General features: G+C 45.5%; 1 protein-coding gene across 1 annotated transcript in view; it reads right to left on the bottom strand.

Moving 5' to 3' along the window:
• Gabbr2 (gamma-aminobutyric acid (GABA) B receptor, 2) overlaps nt 1–21,182 on the bottom strand; it is a 369,184-nt gene that overhangs the window by 184,807 nt on the left and 163,195 nt on the right. The window contains exon 4 of the mRNA XM_005382826.2: nt 1,198–1,299. Coding sequence (XP_005382883.1) covers nt 1,198–1,299 — 102 coding nt within the window. The remainder of the gene's footprint in view (nt 1–1,197; nt 1,300–21,182) is intronic.

Below are 21,182 nucleotides of genomic sequence, written 5' to 3'. Positions count from 1 at the left end.
CTCCCAGGGCTGGCATGTGACCGCAGGCCCTATGCCTGCCCAGAAGAGGATGGTGTTGCTTCCTTTGTTACCTGCCTCTGGGCTTCTGGCTCCCCATCTACTAACTGAGGGATGTGGAAGTGACAGCCTCAAACTGCCATCTGCTCTAACTGATGTAAGCTGGGACCTGTCCAAGTCAGAAGGGATACACCAACAGTTGGCGTCTGGGGTCTCCATGCCATTGACATCAGATGTGGGCTTGAGCGAATGGAAGAGAAAAAAAAGTTCACAGCTCTGATGACACCTGTGTAAGCTATGTAAGCCTATGTAAGCCTCCAGGAACTCCCCGTGGCCATGGATGAAAGACTAAATGTCTCAACTCAGCATTCATGGTTCCTGGGAACTGGCCCCAAACTCCTGTCTTAGGATTTTCCTTCTCCACCCTCCCTGATACAGCAGGCTCCATGGAATTCCTGTGGCTCCCAAGCAGAGGTGCAGGCCTGCCTGCACTCTGACTTGCGTCCCTCCCCTGCCATTCTGTGCAGCCTGCAAGGCTGGAATATTGCCTCTTCTCTGAACCCTCTCCCCAGGTGAGATGAGTCACTTCCTGTCTTTGTTCCCAGGTCCCTTCGTTCCGGGTTTCCCTGAGAGGTGTATGTCTTCCTTATCATGTTGTGAGCCACCTGAGGACAAGGACAGGTGGAATGACGGATGTGTCTGGGAGCCCAGGAGAAGGGCTGGCACATAAAAGGCATTTGAGAAAGTTTGTGCAAAGAATGGACAATTGAATGTTAGAGATCCACTTACAACTGGAGGAACTTCTAGTTGACCCTTGCTGCTCTTCAGTGACTGTCACCAGGTGAGGTCAGCAGCCTGGGCTTTCAGTCCCCACAATAGTATGTCTTTGCTGTGTGCTTTGGGCAAGGCAGCTCCTCTCTCAAAGCCACTTCAACACAGAGATGATAACTTGTGCCGTGCTCTCTCTAAATGAGGCTGAGAGAGAAACTGCTGTGGAAGCTCTATGGGGCGTGGTGCACCTGGCAGTCAGCACCTTTGGCCAAGGCAGGACAGCAAGTGATGGGCTAAGCCCTGGAGACTTCAACTAAGTCTGAGATGCCAAGGTTGGCATGAACTTGAGGTTAACAGAGAGGGGGTTTAGGGAACCCAAAATTATTACCATCAGCCTATGATTGCCACCCCCAAGCAAGCTGCACCTACCTTGAGCTTTTTGACACTGGTGCAGGGATCATTGGAGAAGCTCTCAGTGTCTGAAATCTCGATGTCCTCACCATATAGAACCCCAGTCAGGTCGTTCCTCACCTGTCAGCAAAGAGAAGACAGAGGGTGGGTGTGCTGGTGGACACAGGAAGAACTGTCCTGCAGGGTCATTCTGGGGGAGCAATTCAACTGGACAAATCAATTTTCTCCCCTCCACTGATAACATGAAGGGAGTGTCTGTGACTGACACCTGGACAGGGAAGGGGCTAAAGTTGCCCATAGACTTCCTTGGACAGAAAAAGCAAGAAGAGGCTGTGGCTGGTGCTTCCTCAATGCATCATCCTGTCTCCACATCAAGCTCTCCAATAACGTCTTTATTCATATTTTGCATTATGGATTTGCAGGATTACTTTGCATTTATGCCAAAGAAATAGCCAAGGCATTGAGAGTGATAACACGGAATAGAGGAAAGAATAAAGAGGCATGACATTAGCCTGTTAAGTTCTGACATACAGAACAACTAACATCTGTGTGCCTGGAAAGCAGAAGGTTACAAACTCCAGTGTCACCAGAACCAGCCCATGTGTGACAGAGCCAGTGGGGAAGGATGTCAGGGAGTGGGGAGATTGTGGCAAGCTGGTGACCACATGCCTTCTAAGGATGGTTGTCATTCAACTGTCATGCTACAACATGGACCCAGGATCACATCATTTTTGGAGGGGAAATCAGAAATCTAACCCCCGCTACATTTCTTAGTGTTGATACTACTTGGAGGTTTGTTTGTTTTACAAATTAAGGATCCAGGTCAATAAATCTGAAGTCCAGGTACGGCCTGCAACAATAGTTGGGCATCCTATGCCATACACCGGTGGACACTGAACTATGTGTTTTAGCAGAAAGAGCTCTGTGTGGGGGACCCAGCTTTCTCCTCCTGCTCTGTCACTAACTTGCTCATGACTTTGGCTTATGTGACCCTTTACATCCCTGGGCCTCGTTTCTTCTTGTTTAAGATCATTCTTACAAGCATTTCTCTTTCACCCCCCAGAGATAGCTATTATCAAAAAAAAAAAAAAGAAAAAAAAAAGAAAAAAAGAAAAAAAGAAAAAACAAGTGTTGTGAGGATGCAAAGAAAACTGGAACCTTTGAAAATTGCCAGCGGGGATGTAAAATGGTGCAGCATTCTGGAGAACAGAATGGCAGCTTCTCAAAAAAATTAAACAAAGAATTACCAAATGATCCAGCAATTCCATTTCTGAGCATCTACACAAAAGAAGTGAAAGCAGGGACTTGAATAGATATTTTTTCGTAGCAGCATTATTCACAGATGCCAAAAGGTGGAAACAACCCAAATGTCTATTGATGGATGGGTGAGTAAACAAACTGTGGTCTATACATACAGCGGAATATTGTTCAGCCTACAAAAGGAATGGAATTCAGATACATGGTATAACATGGGCGAGCCTTGAGGACACTTTGCTACTGAGAAAAGGCAGACATAAAAAGATAAAGGTTATATGATTCCAGTGGTATAAGGTAACTGGAGTAGTCAAATTCATAGAGACAGAAAGTAGAACAGGGGTTGCCAGGTGTTAGGGCAGGAGGGAGTGGGGCGTGCATGTTCAATGGATACAGAGGCTCAGTTTGGGATGATGAAAAGGTTCTGGAGATGGATAATGGGGAGTGTTGCATAACAACGTGAAAGTACTTAATACTATGGAACTATACACTTAAAAGTGGTCAAAATGGTAAATTTTATGTTATGTATATTTTACCATAATAAAAAGGCACTTCTTATTCCAACAGTCAGCAGATCCTTCTAATGTCTATATCAAAGTGTTTTGAATAATCTGGCCCTAAATGTCACTGGCCACCAGGAAGCCACCACCAAGGAAGGGCAACAAAGGAGATGTCAGTGGGAACTGCCATATTTTATTTCTTTAAAAGAAATAGGAAAGCAAATGGAGCAAAATGTGAACATTCATTAATTCCAGCTAGCAAGTCCTTGGGAGTTTATTTTATTCTGTGCTTTTTTTGAATGCTTCAAATACTTTTTGACGAATGTTTTGTAAAAAGAAAGTGTCGCCGGCAGGGTGAATCTCGTCCACCTGTAGTTTTCACTTCTATTTTGATGGAAGATTGGGAACCAGCTGACTGAAGAAAGTTGCCTTTGCCGTTAGAGTTTATTTCTGCTGCCTCCATCCTCTTGGGGTGCAAGTAGGGTCCCAGGATCAGTTGTGTGTGTCCTGAAGGTGTGGCAGAGTGACAGCAGTGGTTAAACACAGAACACATCCACATGTGTCCCAGCTGGAGAGCAACACAGCTCAAGGCACCAGCCAATAGGCAGGCGCAGCCACACCCTGCCTCTCCATCTGCACGGCCCCACACTGGAGAAACCAGTCAGCTTCTCCTGAGTCTCTGTCTTTTCACCTCAGTAATGGGCACAAAACAGCAAATAACTCACAGGGTTGATTCAAGCCCTAGCAGAAAGACTGAGGGTATTGAATGGCTTTGTAAACTTAGTTCTATATACTGCTTGAAAGTTGGAATAATCATTTCTAAGCATAAGGCATCAATCGGAGCTTAGAGTATCTATATGTATGCGATTGATGTGTACATGAAAAATGTGTTATGAATATGGCAGAATAAAATATTTTATAAGCAATCAGAACTCAAACAAACAATCAAAACACCAAAGAGGCCATCCCATCCGCCCCCAATTTCACAGAAGAGAAAACAGAGGGATGACTCCCAGTCTAGTGCTCTTCCCACTCTCCCAGGATGACTCTTCAGGTCCTTGCCAAATGTGGACATTTCCAAGGCCCAGTGAACCAGAAGAGGCCAGAACAGACGGTCAGCGCCATCAGTCACTCGCTGCCCATCATTCCAGCACCGAGGGGTCTGCACTCGGCTCGTGTTTGTACTCTATGGACTTCTCAGGGAGGGCGAACGGAGGACATCAGCGATAAATGGCATTTTCAAGTAACCAAAGTGTGGGAAAAATATAACTGATCTTCTTCACAAGGGAAAATTGACACTCACATAGAGACAGAACGATCCTTTAGTGCACTTGTGAAAAATTTACTGAGTATACCTGCAAACACCTGGGTTTCCTCTAGACCTGCAGGTATCTTGCTTCATGGAGCCGATGCCTGATAGCAGTTTACTATAAACTGCATTTCTGCAGTGAGAATTCTATGTGTGTGTTCATCTCCATTACAAAAGTAAAACCACATTCCTCTGGGAAATGAGTAACCCTTAATCCCAAGAAAATAAAAACAGATATTGTTATGGTTTAAATTTGAAGTGTCTCCCTAAGATTCTTATATTGGGAGGTTGGTGCCCAATGCAGCAAGGTTTGGAGGTGGGGCCTAGAGAGGTGACTGGGTCAGGAGGGTGCTAACCTTACCCACGGGTTAATCCACTGACGAGCTCATAGCCAGGGCTGTTAGGAGTGGGGCCAGTTGGAAGTGGGGGGTCACAGAAGCAGGCCTTTGAAGGGGCTCTCTTGCTCCTAGCCCCTTGCTCTCTGGCTCATTCTCTTTCTCACTGCTTCCTGGCTACCACGAGGTGAGCAGGTTCCTGCCCCACACCCTTCTGCCATCGTGTTTCTGCCTGACCACAGATCTAGAGGCAATGGAGCAAAGTGCCCATGGACTGAAGCCTCTGAAACTGTAAGTCAAAATAAGTTGCTATTTTCAGGTATTTGGTCACAGCATCAGGAAGCTGTACAGATACTTTTTAGCTTACAACAGCATTACATCTGAACAGCCTAAGTGAAAAATGGGTTGAATACTCCTAGCTCTTTGAACATCCTGGCTTGGTAAACAAGACACTGTAGAGTGTCAGTTGTGTCCTGTCCTGCAGCCACATGGCTGATGGGGCATTGCCACTGCCCAGTACCGTATCACACTAGTATCATGAGAAAAGATCCAAATTCAAAACTCCCAAGCATGGTTCCTACTGAATGGGGGTCACTTTGTTTGCTTGTTTGTTTTTTTGTTTGTTTGAGACAGAATCTTGCTACTTGTAGTACACGGTGGTACTACACCTTGTAGTACACGGTGGTCTTGAACTCACTGCAGAGCTCAGGCTAGCCTCAAATCCACACCAATTCTGCTGCCTCACCTTCCCAAGTACTGGAATTACATGCATGGCATGAATCACTTTTGCACCATTACAAAGTCCTCTAATTGTCATCCAAACCATCTCAAGATGCAGACACTCTGCGCACTCTCACAACCACACTCAAGCAAAGTCAGGGTCCCCTGGGGCCTGTTCTGCAGGTTCGGCCCAGTGAGCAGCCACCAGTAGTCTGCTTTGCTGCCAGGCCCAGAACAAGCCGGGAGGGATAGAGAGACACAGGTGCTGATGGGCAAGGAAGGGAGTTGGAGCAGGCTGCCCTATCACCTGGAAGTGAGACCAGGGGTGCGGAAGGCTGTGAACAGCTACCCAGAGCTGCTGGAAGGGAGGTGAGGGAGCTGGGGTGTATGGGACAGGGCCTCCAGGCCAGCCCCAGGGGACTCCCAGCCTTAGAGCAGAGAATCTAGGTCCAGCCACAGGAACAAATCCTCAAGGATCCACAGAAGTCATTTGGCACTGCTAAAAAGAAGGGGGTGGGCGCAGAGGCACAGGAATAAACAATGTGCAACAGGAGGCTCAGGGGCAAGAGCTGTTAAGAACGGGTGAGGACTATGGCTGTGACGTGATACCAGGATATGCTGGAACAAGCCCTCCAGGTGGTTTGATGCATGCTTAAACTTGAGATCCACTGTCTTAAAGGAAACAGGATAAATGAAATAAGCCACTGATGATGATGTGAAAAGAAAACTTTAGCCACTTGCCCTCTGCTGTGATTAGGAAACCAGAATGTGTTAACTGAATAAAGCCACTGTCCAAAAGATGAGTGGGACTAGGAACCACATTTCAAAAGGCAACACTTCTGGAATGAAGGAGGAGACATCACCTCTCTAGTCCCTCTCAGGCCACACCTGGATTGCTGGGCTCAGTTCTGACTGCCTTTTATCAGGGATGGTGACAAAGTGCCTCCTGCTCAGAGGAGTCATTCGGGGGCTAGGACAAGAACGAGGACCTATAGAAGAGGCACTTGAGGACTATAAGGGTCGCAAAGGGTAACCAACCTCTTCTGAGGCTCCTGAGCAGCTTAGGAATTGAAGATCCCAAGGCACAAATGTTCACATTTGAACTCAGACTTCAAGCTCCAGGGAAGGCCAACACTGCAGGAAGATGAGAGTCGGAAGAATCAGCTATGGCTCCAGGGAAAGCCAGACCCGGTGGCAACAGCCCTGCTCCTGCTGAGCAGAGTAAATGCCGCCAGGTCAGATCAGCATCTCAACCCTGAGACCAGCACATCTGTACCACCTCGCTCCCATTTGCACAAGGAGGTTGACAGGGACCTGTCACTCCAATGAGGCCATTATGGTGGCCTTTCTCCTCCAGCTGACTGAGTGCAAACCTCCGTCCACATGCTAAGCATGGGAATAGGCAGCTGATCTCCATCCACACCCGGCAAGATGTCAGGGCAGAAGTAGAGGGCGGAGGAGGAGAGGAGCAGCGGAGAAGGCAAATGGAGTTGGATCCACCAGGGAGTGGTGGTGGATGGAGCGTGTGGGACAGTGCTCAGCATAAAGAAGTCCACGTGATGCATTTTAAGTCTAATGTGGGTCCCTAGCCCAAAAGGGAGGCTGGCATCGTGCCCAAGAAAGACACAGTGCCATGCCACCTGCACGACCCCCTCTGCTCTGAAGCCTGCATCTCGCTGTTGAATGTGGCGGTGGACATTGCTGGCTCTGCCCACTGTTTGGAAGTATCGCAGGTGCCTTATCAAGCTGCTGCACCTCACTCCCCCATTGTCATGTGAGTCATTTGATGGTCTCCGCCTATGCTGTCTTTGCTTTGGAGTCCCATGTCTGCAAGTCCTGCTAGGCTCTTATCCCCTGCCACCCTCTGCTGTTCATAGGTAGGACCAATGAAGTCTCTGCCCCTACAGACTCCTTATTTTGGGCCTGGATACCCTTGTCCTCCATCCAGGTGATTTAAAGACCCTGAGATCAGGAGCCAACGGTGTAGGGCCCTACTGTCCTGGCAAGGGGCCTTTACAGAGCTCAGGATCTCAATCTGGCCTTGTGCTTCACTCTCAGGGCTGTACTTCCATCACACAGTCAGTCACTGTCTGGCTTCTGGGCTTCAGTACTTCCTGGACAGCCGCCTACTGCCCTACATTTTAAAGAATGGGATCTGTTTGCTTCCACCAGTCTCATTCATTCATTTCCTTACTCATTCATGATATCAATGTCTTTTTTGTTTCCCAGCACTGTGTGAGGTAGTACTAGACCTCTAATATTGAGTAAAAAGATTTATTATTCATTGTCATGGATCTCTGTCTAGTGAGGGTAAGGAACATTCATCAGATGACAAATGGTGAATGTTTAAGTTTGGAGACAAAGGCTCTCAAGTTCAGGAGCATGCCTATGGTCTAGTCTGTAACAGAGTCAGACCTAAGCCAGGAGGTGCTGCAGGGAAAAGGATTCCAGCCTGAGGAGCAGCATGTGCAGAAGTCCTGTAGTGGAGGGAAGTGGTAGGTTACCTAAAGGAAGGCTATAGCTACAGTAAAAGCAGAGCCCTAAGGGGAAGGGGCTGGGGGAGGCTGTTGGAATGAAATGAGGGTAATAGGTGGGGTAGACTGTAAAGGCCTTACAGTTTATATTAAAGATTCTGGTCTTGATCTTAAGCACAATGGAAAGCCATATGAGGTGTTGTGTGAGAGGGCAAAATGATTAGAGGCATGTTTGGAAATGGTAACTCAGGCTTCTATGGGACCAGTGGAAGAGGACAACTGCAGGGGGCTACAGCATTAATCTGGGTAAGAAATTCTAGAGGCTGGATGAAGAAAGGATGGTGCAGGGGGCATGAAGTGACCAACTTGGAGAAGCACCTGGGGTAAGTAAGAATCTGTACTAGTCTTCCACTGCTGTGTAACAAATTGTCTGAAAATTTAGCAGCTGAAACAGTAAACACCTATGGCCTCCCCACGACTGAGGAATAGTGGGCCATTGAATGGATGGCTTCAGCTGTGGCTCATCCATGAGGCTGTAGACAAGATGGTGGCTGGAGCTGCCTGAAGCCTGCATCTGAGAAATACCTGAGGATGCCTGTGGCCTCCTCAACCAATCAGAATCTCCTGGACAGGATCCAGACATCAGTGATGATCATCAGGTAATTCCAATGGTCAGCTAAAGTTGATAACCACCGATTTTAGGGGTAAAAACAGCAGAACTGTCACACTCCCAGCCTGCTGGCCAGCCTGCCTGAAGACCACAAGTCTCCTGTCCTCACTTTCTGCAGGTCCAGGGTGCTATCTTTCACCAAAGCTGGGGTTACTGTCCTGCCCTCTCCTGCTCCATCCAATAAGTATGGCTCATCTTGAATCCCAGATCCTTCTATTCCCAGCCCCTACACCATAAACAGATCCTGACAATGTTAGAAGGGAGACTGGAAACAAGAAAAGAAGAGAAGGACACAAGGGAACGAAACTAACAATGGAAGAAGAGAAAAGCAGAAGCACACTAGTATTATAATGACAAGTTACCAAGTTCAGACCATGTGTCCCAAGTGGGGCCAGTGACTGGAGGTTGTGAAGAGTTTCAGAGACCCTGTGGCCACAGCTCTCTGGACATCTTCCCTAATGAGGCCACTGTACCAGCTAAGGAGTCCTCCAGCAAGGCAGAGACCCAGGTGAAGACGAGGGGAACCAGGACCGTGCCCAATGCACTTTACAACACTTTGAAAATTCTAATTAGGTTACAAAATGAACTTGAGAGCAGAGCAAATTCCCAGCTCTCCTATGGAAGCTAGGTAACCTACTTTGTCATTCAAATGTACTCGCTATATATAGCCCTGACTTGTGCAAATGTCACTCCTCTTACCTGACTAAAGGCTATAATTATAGATTTACTTCTATTCATTCATGAAATGTGTCTTCACTTGATTAAACAGTTCATTCAAGTAAAATCCATTAAAATATGGAACATGTTAAAATATGGCTTGTTAGAAGCAGAGGGCATCAATGTATTTAAGATGCTAATTAGGATAAACAGGTATTTGAAACACTGGAATCTTTGAATAATTCGGGTCACTTTTACTGGGGCTCCCGTTCCCCAGAAACCACTATTAATTTAAGCTAATTAAAAAATTAGCCTGGAGAAGAGAAGACCAAAGCAGGAAGTGATGGCCAACTTCAAACATGGAAGAGCTGTCATTGGGAAGCTCATGGGATGCCTTGTTCTGGGTACCCCTTTGGCAGTGGAGGAGCCAATAGAGAGATGGTTCAGGAAAGCAGATTTTGACCCACAGCCAAAAAAGCTTTCTAATGACAGAGAAGGTGGTTTTGGTAGATAGTGAACTCTTCTTCGCCATCAGAGATATGCAGGCAGAGGCCGGCTGGGATGCTAGAGAGGGGCTTCCTCAATGCCTGTGATTCCAGGAGAGTATGTGCAAAATCCCAGCTGCCCTCATTTTTTTTTTTAATTTAAAAGATGCTGAAGCAACTCTGGAGCAACTCCAGCTCTGGAGTTTTTCAAAGATTTGGGGCATGCACTTCAATTTTTGTAGAGCCTTCTCTATGTGGTTGCATTCTCACCTTTCCAAACTGAGGCGCATTTATCGAGGAAGGTGTTTTTTTAAAAAAATGAAGCCATTTTCACATCTGCAAATAAGTTGGTCTTTAATAATCTATAACTACAGTTGAACATAAGTGAAAAAAAATCTTTAACAGACAGCAATGTAAGTAACTATGTATCTGATCTACTGCACATGGGTTACACCAGTGGACATACATGGAGCCACATCCACTGACATGTGCATGTGCGAGATACTTTCATGTTTATGGTGTGGAGCAAAAGGGTTGAATGGTGACCCCAAAAGATATGTCCAAGTCCTACTCAACACCTGTGAAATACACCTTACTTGGAAAAAAGATTTTTGCAGATGCAATTAACTGAATGATCTTGAGATCACACTGGAAAAATCCAATGTCATGCATCCTTGTAAGAGGTAGGCTGAGGGAGATTTGGGGCACAAGACAAATGGGAAAAGGTCATGTAAAGACAGGTAGATGATGGCCAAGGAACCACTGAAAAGGGGAAGGAAGAATTCTCTTCTAGCAACTTCAGAGGCAGCATGGCCTCACTGACAGACACTCTGATTTAGGGACTCTGTCCTCCAGAACTCAAAAGAATATATTCCTGGTGTTTTAAGCCACGCAATTTGTGATATTTGTTAGGGAAGCTACAGGAAACTCATACATGTGACCTTCTGATCCACACCACATTCCTACGGAGAAGCCTGGCCTCCTGTGCAGGATAGACCCTCATGTTCCATTCTGAGGTTTCCCTCCATGCTGAGGGGCCCTCAGTTTCCCTAGCTGATGGCATCTCTTGTCTGTCCCAAAGAAATATGGTGCTATGGTTTAGATCTAAAATGTCTCCCAGAAGCCTCATGAGTTCAGAGGTGGGGCTTCTGGAGGGTGGGTGGATCACAGCAGGGCTGTACTCACCGGTGGATGCTGCATTGATGAGTTCATAGCTGTGCTGTTAGGAGGGGGGTCTGGTCAGAAGAGGTGAGTCACCCAGGGGCCCCCAGGATGGCTCTGTCATCATAAGCCTGGGGCCTCAGGACTAATCTGGGCCGAGCTGACACCCAAGTGGGTGGAATGTGAGTCTGCCCATGGTTAGGTTCCCCAGGAAGGGGATTTAGAGTCCCAAGTAGGATTTGTTGCAGAGACAGCCCCTCCTCCATCTAGGAGGGCTTGGGGAAGGTGGGAGGAGGTGCAGGGAGAAATTGAAATGCCATAAAGTTGCAACCAAGGTCTCAGCCAGGCCTGCTGGGCTGAGAGGGCCCTGCAGAGACTCCCCAAATCAAGGCAAGAAGGCTGGGCCAGTCTTGGGGTATAGGCTTCCCGGGGAAAGGGGTGTGGCCTTGAATAAGGCTGCTCCCTTTAGTGAATGGCAAATCTTGGGTGGCAAATCAACATAGCGGTTGGTAGGACCCTTGTAGTGACTCAGGCTGGTTCCATCCATTCCTTCTGTCTCAAGCCTTTTCTAGGTAATTTACAAATGTCATTGAAAGTCTGAGGAAAGGAAGAGAGCAATAAAACCACCCATATTCCTGGTATTCTAACTTGAGTAGTACAGTGTTCTTGTTAGTTATTCTCCACTCGCCCCCACCCACACACTCCAGAAGGCCCTTTCGTCTCTATCTCTGGAATTTGACTTTTATAGATGGCATCACTAGAGCTTTGTGCCCTGATTTCCACTTAGAGTCTGCCAAAGGAACATCCCAGCAGGAGTCACAGTGCCAATGGGAGACCCCAGCAGAAATCAGAGAACCAATGGGAGGCCCCAACAGGAGTCAGAGGCCAATGGGAAGCTCTAGAAGAGGTCAGAGGACCAAGAGGACAACTCAGCAGAAATCAAAGGATCAATAGGAAGCCCCAGCAGGAGTTAGAGAACCAATGAGGCTGCAGCATGAGTCAAAGCGTCAAGAGGAGGCCCAGGAGGGGTCAGTGGGCAGGAAGAAAAAGGGGTAGAAGTTCGGGGTATTGCTGCTCTGGCCCCTGCTTGGCTTGGTTACAGCCCTGTCTAGCACCCTCCTCCTCCTGGCTTCAAAAACACAGCTCTCTACTTCTGCCAGTCACAGGGACAGCGTTAGCACTGGCTAGTTCCCTTGTGCCTGCCCCGAATACTTTCTTTCAAGTAAACTTTAACTCTTGGAATATGCCATTTTTTTTCCCTGCAGGGATCTTAACTGAGACAACAGATAAAAGTTTTTCAGGTAGAAGCTATCAATGCATAAGCAATTTTATATCCTAATTTTTCACTTAACATTTTATCACATTCCTTATAGCTCATTTTCTCTGCCAATCATACCTGCAAGGATCACCTCAAGTTCCTGACCTTTGTCTCCTCTCCCTTGTCCAAGTCCTGCTGTCCACTCTAGTCCCATGGCAAACAGCCCCTCCCCCATGAATCCTGGATTCCCAGGGAGATGCCCTGCCCCCTCAGAACACCAGCATTCTCTGCTTCTTCCTCCCAGACCACGCTTTCTTAGCCCTGTTGGGGTGACTACAAGTTCCTCGAGTCACTTGCAGCCCTAAGAATCCACTGTGACAAGGCACAGGCAAGATCTCCTCAGCCCTGTGTCTGAGCTACTGGTACACAGACAGGAGCTCAGCTCTGGCTGCTCCCCAAGGTGAGGAGAGATAGTCTGCCCTTCCCCTGGCCTGGAACCTGCGGAGCCAGCCCCTTCCTGGAGAGGTGCTGAGTGTGTGTCCTGGGAGGGAGCTGGGAGGGCAGGTGAGCCACTAAGTCCTGGGTGGACACTGAACCAAAGTGCTGAGCAGGCTGCCAGCCTGGGATCGGGTTGGAGGCTATGCTGAGCAAAGCATTTTTTTCCAATATATCTTCCTCAGAGCAAGACCCGAAACTCCAGGGACCCATATTTACCTGGCAGAGTCCAAGTGGAATTTTCCATAGGGGACCAAATCTGGAAGCACCAACATTACAGTTATTGTCAGGACTTGTTGCAAGCCTACTGCCCCTGGGCTGAGAGCAAACCCAGGTCCTGGAGGCCCTGTCTGAGTCCCTGTAAGATTCCATCACCATAGACAGTAGCAAATGAATAGAGGTGACTGAATTCCAATAAAGCTTTATTTATAAAACCAGGGGCTAGATTTGTACCCTGGACCAAGGTTGCAGACTCTTGGTCTAGACCCATGATACAGCCCATGGTTCTATTTTCTCCTCAGGAAAGGCTGAGGAGAGAAGTGAGAATACATGCTGGAGTCGGGTGGCTCTGGACTGGAAGGCTGGTTGTGTGCCCCCACTGCTTGGCTGTTCTGGACAAGAAAGGAAATATCTGAGACCCCTGTGGTCGAGGAAATAGGGTGTAGCCGCAGCCTGTTGTAGGGCTGTGGGGAGGATCAGGAAAAGCAGCACATGCTGCATGTCCACCATGGCTGCAGTTTAGAAAGTGTCAGTGGCACTGTCCAACTGTGAAAGTGAGGTGGGGACGACACAATGTGGGGCTTGGGTTGGGGAGAGCAATGATGGCAGTGCCACTGTCACCAAACCCCAAAGCCATGTCAGCTCATGCATTTTGACTGTGGACTTTCTGCAGGAGAATGCTCTTCTGTATCCCAGAAAGCCCCAGAGGAGACCCATGGGCTCCTGAGTTGGGCGGATCTTTTTGCCACCCAGGGAGGAACAGATGTACAGAGTTTGGTGACTGTCCATGGAGGGCAGTGAGGCAGCTGTTCACAGACTTGATATGGCAGTGTGTGATGCGTTTCCTTCCTGGGGCAGGCAGGCAAGCAGAGACAGGAGCCTCACACCCCCATCCCACTGCCTGCTGCCCACAGCTGCTGACTCACACAGGAGGCTTGGGCATGCCAGAAGGAATCCGAAATGCCCTCAATGAAACACAAGGCTTCCAAAGGGAATTGATGGTGACTGGGAGGCAGGGGACAGTTTCTGTTGTTTCTACTTGAAGGTCATAACTTTGGCAGAACTGGAAGGATGTGGGGATGTGCCATCAATACACTGAAGGCCAGGATGCAGCTCAGGATGCCAAAAGAGATGTCCCTGGTATGGGACAGAACCCACTACCCCAAGACTAGCAGCACCGTGTTTGGCAGGAAAATTTCTCATCTAATCAAGAGGATGTTAACCTGAAATTTAAGAGTAGGAAGAAATGTGCCCAGGAAAACCTATGAAGTCAGATACAATGACAGTCAATAGATGTGAAGAATTTAGAAAGAGGGTCACAGAACAGGAAGTGCTCAAAAATTCTCCTGTACAGTATCTGTATACCAAAGTGCAAAGTATTGGAAACAGGGTTAAGTATAAAACTTTGGGGAAAGTTGGCAAAGCTGAGCACAGATGTCCAACTCCCACCTAAGCTACCTCCTTCTGAAAGTGACAGAAAGGACCAAGGGAGTATAAAAATAGGGGGAATCTGCTTCAGCATTGGAAAATAAGGAAGAGTGCCATCAGTATGCCAGCAACTTTGAGGAATTTCTACTAGGTACAGTGCCAGAAGAACCAGATTGAAGGCTGACTCATAGCTCCCCTTCCTGAAAAAGTAGCATGGTACTGCACAAAGGGGAGGACAGGCATGCTGACAGGGACCAACCTCACAGCCTTTCATGGGTGATCAAGTGCAACAGGAGAGTCTGGGCCACAGGAGGTATGCAGAGCTCACCATGGGGGAATCCCCTGTCACTGTGCAGCTCACCAGCATTCCAGAGTGGCTGGGCCATCAGATCCACAAATAAGCAAAGCCTGTCCAAGTTGCTTCCCACCACACCTCCCAGATACTGTAGGCAGATCAAAGGAGGACGGCAGGAGCAACCCTTCACATCTTCAGCAGCTGTTCAACAAATTCTGAGAAGAAACCAAGAGAGAAGAAATTCCTCAGTGCCAGATAGCTCTCCAGCCCTTTTGGCTGTTTGTTCCTGGGCTGAGTATCTGAGGTATGAATCTAATAATGTTTACATAAAACAGTGAGAGAACCCAAGGAGGATTAACTCAAACTGTAGGAAAATACCAGGTCAGGGAAGGCCCCAAATGCACAGGGAATCTAGGAAAACTCTAATGATAAAGGAAACAGACAAGGAGGAAAAATGTCAATTCTAAAAAGATCTGCTACAGGAAGTAAAAGTAAATTGTAGTGTCCATTTATACTTCAAAGAGATTAAAGAAAACCTGGTTTCTAAAAATGTAATATGAAATAAAGGAAAATGGAATTAAAAGAAATCTGACAGAATTAAGATAGCATTGACAGGAAATGAATTGTGGTATTGAATATGAGAATTGTACAAAGCATTAGAAGAGAAGAAATTAACTGTAAAAACACTGATGGATGTTATGGAGAATGATTTTGCAATGTTTTGGAGACAGAGAACAAGAACTAAGATAAAAATGACTGGAGAAGAAAAATAACATGGAAGATGAACTACAGAGATTCACTTAAGATTTTTCAATATTTCTGCAAACAATCCTAGAATATATGAGTAATAATTAAAGATATAGCAGAAGAAAACTTTCATAGTCTGGAGAAAGACCAGATTCTTGAAATAAAAACAGTAATCATATTTTAGACAAAAGAGACAAACATCAGTTATATGATATCTTTTCTTTCTTAATTTCAAAGACAAAGAGTCCTACAAGCTTCCATTATGACAGGGCTGGGATTATATTCACAAAGCAACCAAACTGGGTTGCCTCAGACTTCATTACAACATTGACATAATGTCTAAAGAAGTTTGAGGAGGAATATTATGATCACAAAACTCATCACTCATGCAAGAAGCAACAGAGAGAAACTGATTTATGGAAAGGCATCCTAGATACAAAACTCATACGATCTTTCTGAAAAACATTATTCAAAGATATACTTTAGGCCACAGAGAGATAAACCAAAAGACACAGTCATGAAAGATATGTCCGTAGAAACTGAAGCCACGTAAATACAGATTTGAAACTGAAAATCATAGTAATTTCAAGATAAAATCAGCATCTCAAGTACAATTGAGAAAAGAATAGCCACAATGTGATGAATAAAATTAAATAAAAACTCAAATTATAACAACACAAAATTAAAGGTGATGAGGGATGGGGAATAAATAAGTGTGGTATTTTCTACAGTTTATAATAGATATGATTGCATTACTATGTTTGTACTTGGTGAAGTAGAAGCCTAACATTTTAAACTTAAATTGCAATTATGGAATGGTTTTATAATGATGATGAGTAACTATTCAGATAAAAATATGGGATTTGGCTACAACCATGATCAAAGACAAAATTACCTATTTAAATACATTTAATAGCAACAAAAAAGAGTAAAAAAGCTGGCATGCAAATCAGGAAATTAGAACAAGGATGGCAAAGTAAAGAAAGAAGCTATTAATGATAAAAGCAGAAGCAAATAAATCAGAAAGTAAACAAATAGAAGTGGAGCCAATAAAAGTTCAAGATCTAGAACTTTGGTTAAACAATAAGATAATAGAATGGTTCACTGAAGGCATACTTTTTAAAAAGCTATGCATTTTTGCAAAAGAACTGTCTGAAAAACTTATCCCTGGGGGGGGTGAGTAGTCTTTAATGAAGACACCAGTAGAACTCCCTTCCCCCAACCATCAAGATGACTGTTTTTAATAAGGAGTCAAGCAGATAGTTCTGTTATGTAGCAAAATGAAACAATAGGAAGGGGTCAGTGCTTTAATAGAAAAATTCCTCTGGCCCTTGGAGCAGTGGTCATTTGAGCTTCAAGAGGTCTACAAGTGTTACAGCTTGTGTCTAGACAAAGCCTCATGCAGTCATAGGAGGGTTTTTTCAGAGGTTGTTGAATCTAGAGTCTGTGACTGATTCATGGTGCAATGCTAGGATTAAAGGTGCTAGGATTAAAGGCAGGTGATCAGTAAATCAGTCTACTAATTGGTTTGACAGAGAGAGGCCTGTCTTGTGCTTTGCTTGCTTTTGCTGTCTTCTGTCTGCAATGAACTGTTTCTCCTTGTGATGCCCCTCTGCCATGTGCCATCCTGCCTTGGAGCCAGCCAACTATGAACTGAGATCTCTATGAAATGTAAACCAGATAAAATTTTTCTCCTTTAACTTCGGGTGTCAGATATTTTGTCTCCGCAACAAGAAAAGTGACTAAGATGGAATTTGGTACCAGAGAAGCAGGGTTCTTGCTGTGACTATACCTGACCATATGTTTCAGGAGCCTGTGGGAATGGAAAGGTTTGGAGATGCTGGTTAAAAAAGGAAAGGTGAAACATATTAGGTTGTACCTGATGAGCGATTCTGATCACCGTTCAGAAGGTCAGAAGGCTGATAGAAATTATACGAGTAAAGACCAGGTTCAGGAGATTTCTAATGGGAAGAAGGACTGCATTGGCTGTTGGACTCCACACAATGAACTCCAGACACTGTGTGTTATACCTTGGCAGAAAGTTTGTCTGCATTTTGCTCATGTCCAGAGACTTTGCCTGGAACTAAAATTAAGGGCAGAAGACTAATTAATCTTATAGAAGAAATTTCAAGGCAGTCTAATGTTGAGGTAGTGGCATAGCTACTCTTCAGGGCTTTTAGCCAAATTTTTGTTGAGAATCTAGAACAAAGAGGCCAGCAAAATGATTTAAAACATTTTGAGTGTGGGCAGAAAGGAGGCTCGAGTAAAGTTGCAGTATGCAAAGATGGGAGAGAGGAGAAATTGGTCACTGAAAAGACTAACAAAAAAGCTAAGTATTTCAGAAGAAGACAACAGAAAACAATGGCCTGAGGACATCACAAGAACCAATAGGATTCCAGCCTCAGCAGCTTCAGAGTTGCAAAGGTGAAAGTTTTTGCTTTGAGAAGAAAACCCCAGAGCACCGTGTTTTAGAATGGTGGCAGCCTAGGGAAGTTGTCCCTCAAGATTTGGTTCACAGGCACTTGATTTTACAGCCAAGAGAAAAGAAAGCCTGATGCTGCTCCAGCTGGTGACAGACCTTGGTGTCATCCATGTGGTGCTTGTTTTAGGTGCATGCAGAATGCAAGAGTTATGGGGTCAGGAAAGCTTCCTCCCAGATTTCAGAAGAAGCCCCAAGAGGCCAGGCAGTATGCTCTTGAGAAGGCAGTGTGTGAAGCCAAGTACAATGGAGACCCCAGAAGTTTGGAGAAGCCAGGACTGTGGATCACCTGAGGAAAACTTCAAGGAGGGAACAGAACCAGCCCAAGAGAGAAGCCATGGAAACAATAACTACCAGCAGTGCTGTAGGGTAGTTCACAATTTACCACAGATTGCCTGGGATGCAGGAAGTGGAACTGTGGGACTTAATGTTTGCTCTGCTGGATTTTGTACTGGAATTTTGATTTTGCTTTGGTCTCATTCATTTGTGTTCCCCTATTTGTACCTTTTGGAATGGATATTGTTATGGTTTTTGTCTAGATGCCTCTCCAAAGCCTCATGCAGGCATGGGGCAGGCTTCTAGAGTTTTGATTGATTCATGGTCCAATACTGGGATTATGGGTGTGAGTGCTACACCCACCCAGGGGTGGATAGCCTGCATACAGTATAAGGGGCAGGGAAAGGTTTGTGCTGTTCCTTCCACTTTTGCTCTTGCTGCATTTGCTGTTTTCCACAGCCATGAACTGTTGCCCCTCTGCCATGTGCCACTCGGCCTTGGAGCCAGTCCAGTATGGACCGAAACCCCTCAAAACTGTGAGCTAAATAAACCTTTTCTTCCTTAATTCTGGGTGTCAGGTATTTTGTCTCTCAGAAACAAGAGAAAAGTAACGAAGACAAAACTTGGTACCAGAGAAGTGGAGTCATTGCTATGACTATACCTGACCATGTGGTTCAAGAGCCTTTGGGAATGGTTTATGGGAAGAGTTTGGAAATGTTTAGAGATGTTATCTTAAAGAGTAAGGCTGGAACACTTTAGGCTGTTGTGTGTGGGAGATTCTGGTCAGAGCTCAAAAGATCAGAAAGCTGATAGAAATTCTGCCAGTGAAGACCAGGTTCAGGAGGTTTCTACTGGGAAGGACTACATTGATCATTAGACTCCAGATGATATGTGTTATGGCCTGTCAGGAAGTTTGTCTGCCTTTTGCTCTTGTCCAGAGATTTTGCCTGAGACTAAGATTAAGGGCAGTGGACTAAATAATCTGGCAGAAGAAATATAAAGGCAGTCTAATGTTGGGACAGTGGCAAGGCTATTGTTGGGGGCTTTTAGCCAGATTTATGTTGAGAACAAAAGCAAAAGGCCCAGCAGAATGATTTAAGGGGTTGTGAGTTTGGCCAGAAAGGAAGATCCAGTAAAGCTGTGGACTGCAAAGATAGAGCTGAGGAGATCCTAATTGCTGAAAAGGAACAGAAGAATATAAAAGATGGCCTAAGGGAATCACAAGAAGCAGCAAGACTTCATCTTTTGCAGCCTCAAAACTGCGAAAGTGAAAGACTTTGCGTTGAGGAGAAGGCACAGAGCACCATATTCCAGAATGGTGGTGCTGGCCACACCAGGTCCCAGAATGGTGGTGGCATAGAGAATTTATTACTCAGAATCAGGTTCAGAGTGCTCAGCAATCTAGGCACTCGACCCCTACAGCAAGAGAGAAGAAAGCCTGGCTACTGTACCAGGTGGCAGCAGGCCTTGGCATCATTCACATGGCCCTGGTTTTAGGGGCATGTGGAATGCAAGAGTTCTGAGGTGAAAAGGCTTCCATCCAGATTTCAAAAGGCCTCAAAGGCCAGGCAGTATGCTCCTGAGAGAACAATATGTGAAGCTGTGAGTGTGAAGCCAAAGGTGTAGTGGAGACCCCAGAAGTTTGGAAAAGCCAAGAATATGAATCATCTGAAGAAACCTACAAGGGTGGAGCAAAGCAGAACCAAGAGAGAAGCCCTGGGAGCTACTACCGCTACCACTAGAAGTGCCGTAGGGGTGGAGCCATGCAAGCCCTTTGGAATTCACAACTTACCACAGATTGCTTCTGATGTTCCACATGGAATTACAGGACTTAATATTTGCCCTACTGGATTTTGGACTTGCTTTGGTCCCATTCCTTTGTATCCCCCTGTTTGCAACTTTTGGAGTGGAAATGTCTATCTTGTGCCACTGAATGTTGAAAGTGTTTAACTTTTCATTTGTACAGAGGCTCACAGCTAAAAGTTTGCCTTGTATCTTGGAGGAGACATGGGACTTGGACTATTCAGCAATGCTGAGAGTGTTAGGACTTTGGTAACCACTGGAGATAGACTAAATGCCTGAAGGGATTTTCATGAGTCTTTGGGGAATCAGGGGCAGAATGTTATGGCTTATTTCTAGATTTCCCCCAAAGCCTCATGCAGTCAGAAGTGGGACTTTTTCATAGGTGGGTACATCTAGAGTGTATGATCCTGGGGCTGATTTATGTGCAATGCTAGAATCTAGGACACTAGGAATAAGGGTGTGAGTGCTATCCACCCTAACATACAAGAGATAGCAAAAGCTGTGTTCATCCCTTGCTGTTTTGCTACTTTCTGCCTGCCATGAACTGTTGCTCCTCTGCAATGCCTGTCTGCCATGCTACCTAGCCTTCGAGCCAGCCAATTATGGAATGAAAGCTACAAATAGTGACCTAAATAAACCTTTCTCCCTTTAATTTTTGGCATTGGGTATTCTGTCTCCACAATGAAAGAAAAGTGACTAAGACAGCAAATATGTTCAAAGACCAGGATCAGGGCAGTAACTAGGCAGACTAGTGTCAACAGTACCTTCAAGTAGCCTCAGGAAGCAAGGACCACAGAAGACAAGCCCCCACCAACTTTGTGTGGGAAAGGACACCCTTGCTGTTGCTCATTTTAAAGGAACAGAACCGTACATCATACCATATATAAAAATTTAACTCAATGGGGAACAAAGACCCAGATGTAAAAGCTAAAACTACACAAGTCTTAGAAGCAAATGTAGGTTTAAGTCTTTCTGATCTTGGATTAGAAAATGGCCCATAAATATGATATCCAAAGCAAAAATTATTTTTACTTTATCAAAGTCAAAAACTTTTATGCAAAACTTACCATTAAGAAGGTAAAAAAAACCAATGCATAAATGGAAGAAAAGTTTTGTAAATGATGTAGAGACAGCACCTGACTTATAACAGTTTAACTTATGATTTTTCAATGATATCAAAGTAAAATTACATTCTGTAGACACAAAACTTGAATTTTGATCACCCCCAGGCTCATGATATGCAGTATGATACTCTCTTCTGATGCTGGGCAGCCGCAAAGAGCTGCAGACCCCACTGAACCATGCAGTTATGAAGCTGGAAAACCAATAATCTACCATGTACCATACTGCCAGTGTCTTTTGGATACAAGTATTCAATAAATTACATGTGCTATTCAACACATTATTATAAAGCAAGCTTTGTGTTAGATGATTTTGC

The sequence above is a fragment of the Chinchilla lanigera genome, unplaced genomic scaffold (genome assembly GCF_000276665.1).
Source record: "Chinchilla lanigera isolate Chin_1 unplaced genomic scaffold, ChiLan1.0 scaffold00018, whole genome shotgun sequence".
Lineage (NCBI taxonomy): Eukaryota > Metazoa > Chordata > Mammalia > Rodentia > Chinchillidae > Chinchilla > Chinchilla lanigera.
The sequence above is the reverse complement of the archived record's forward strand: the minus strand, read 5'-3'. Positions and strand labels throughout refer to the sequence as shown.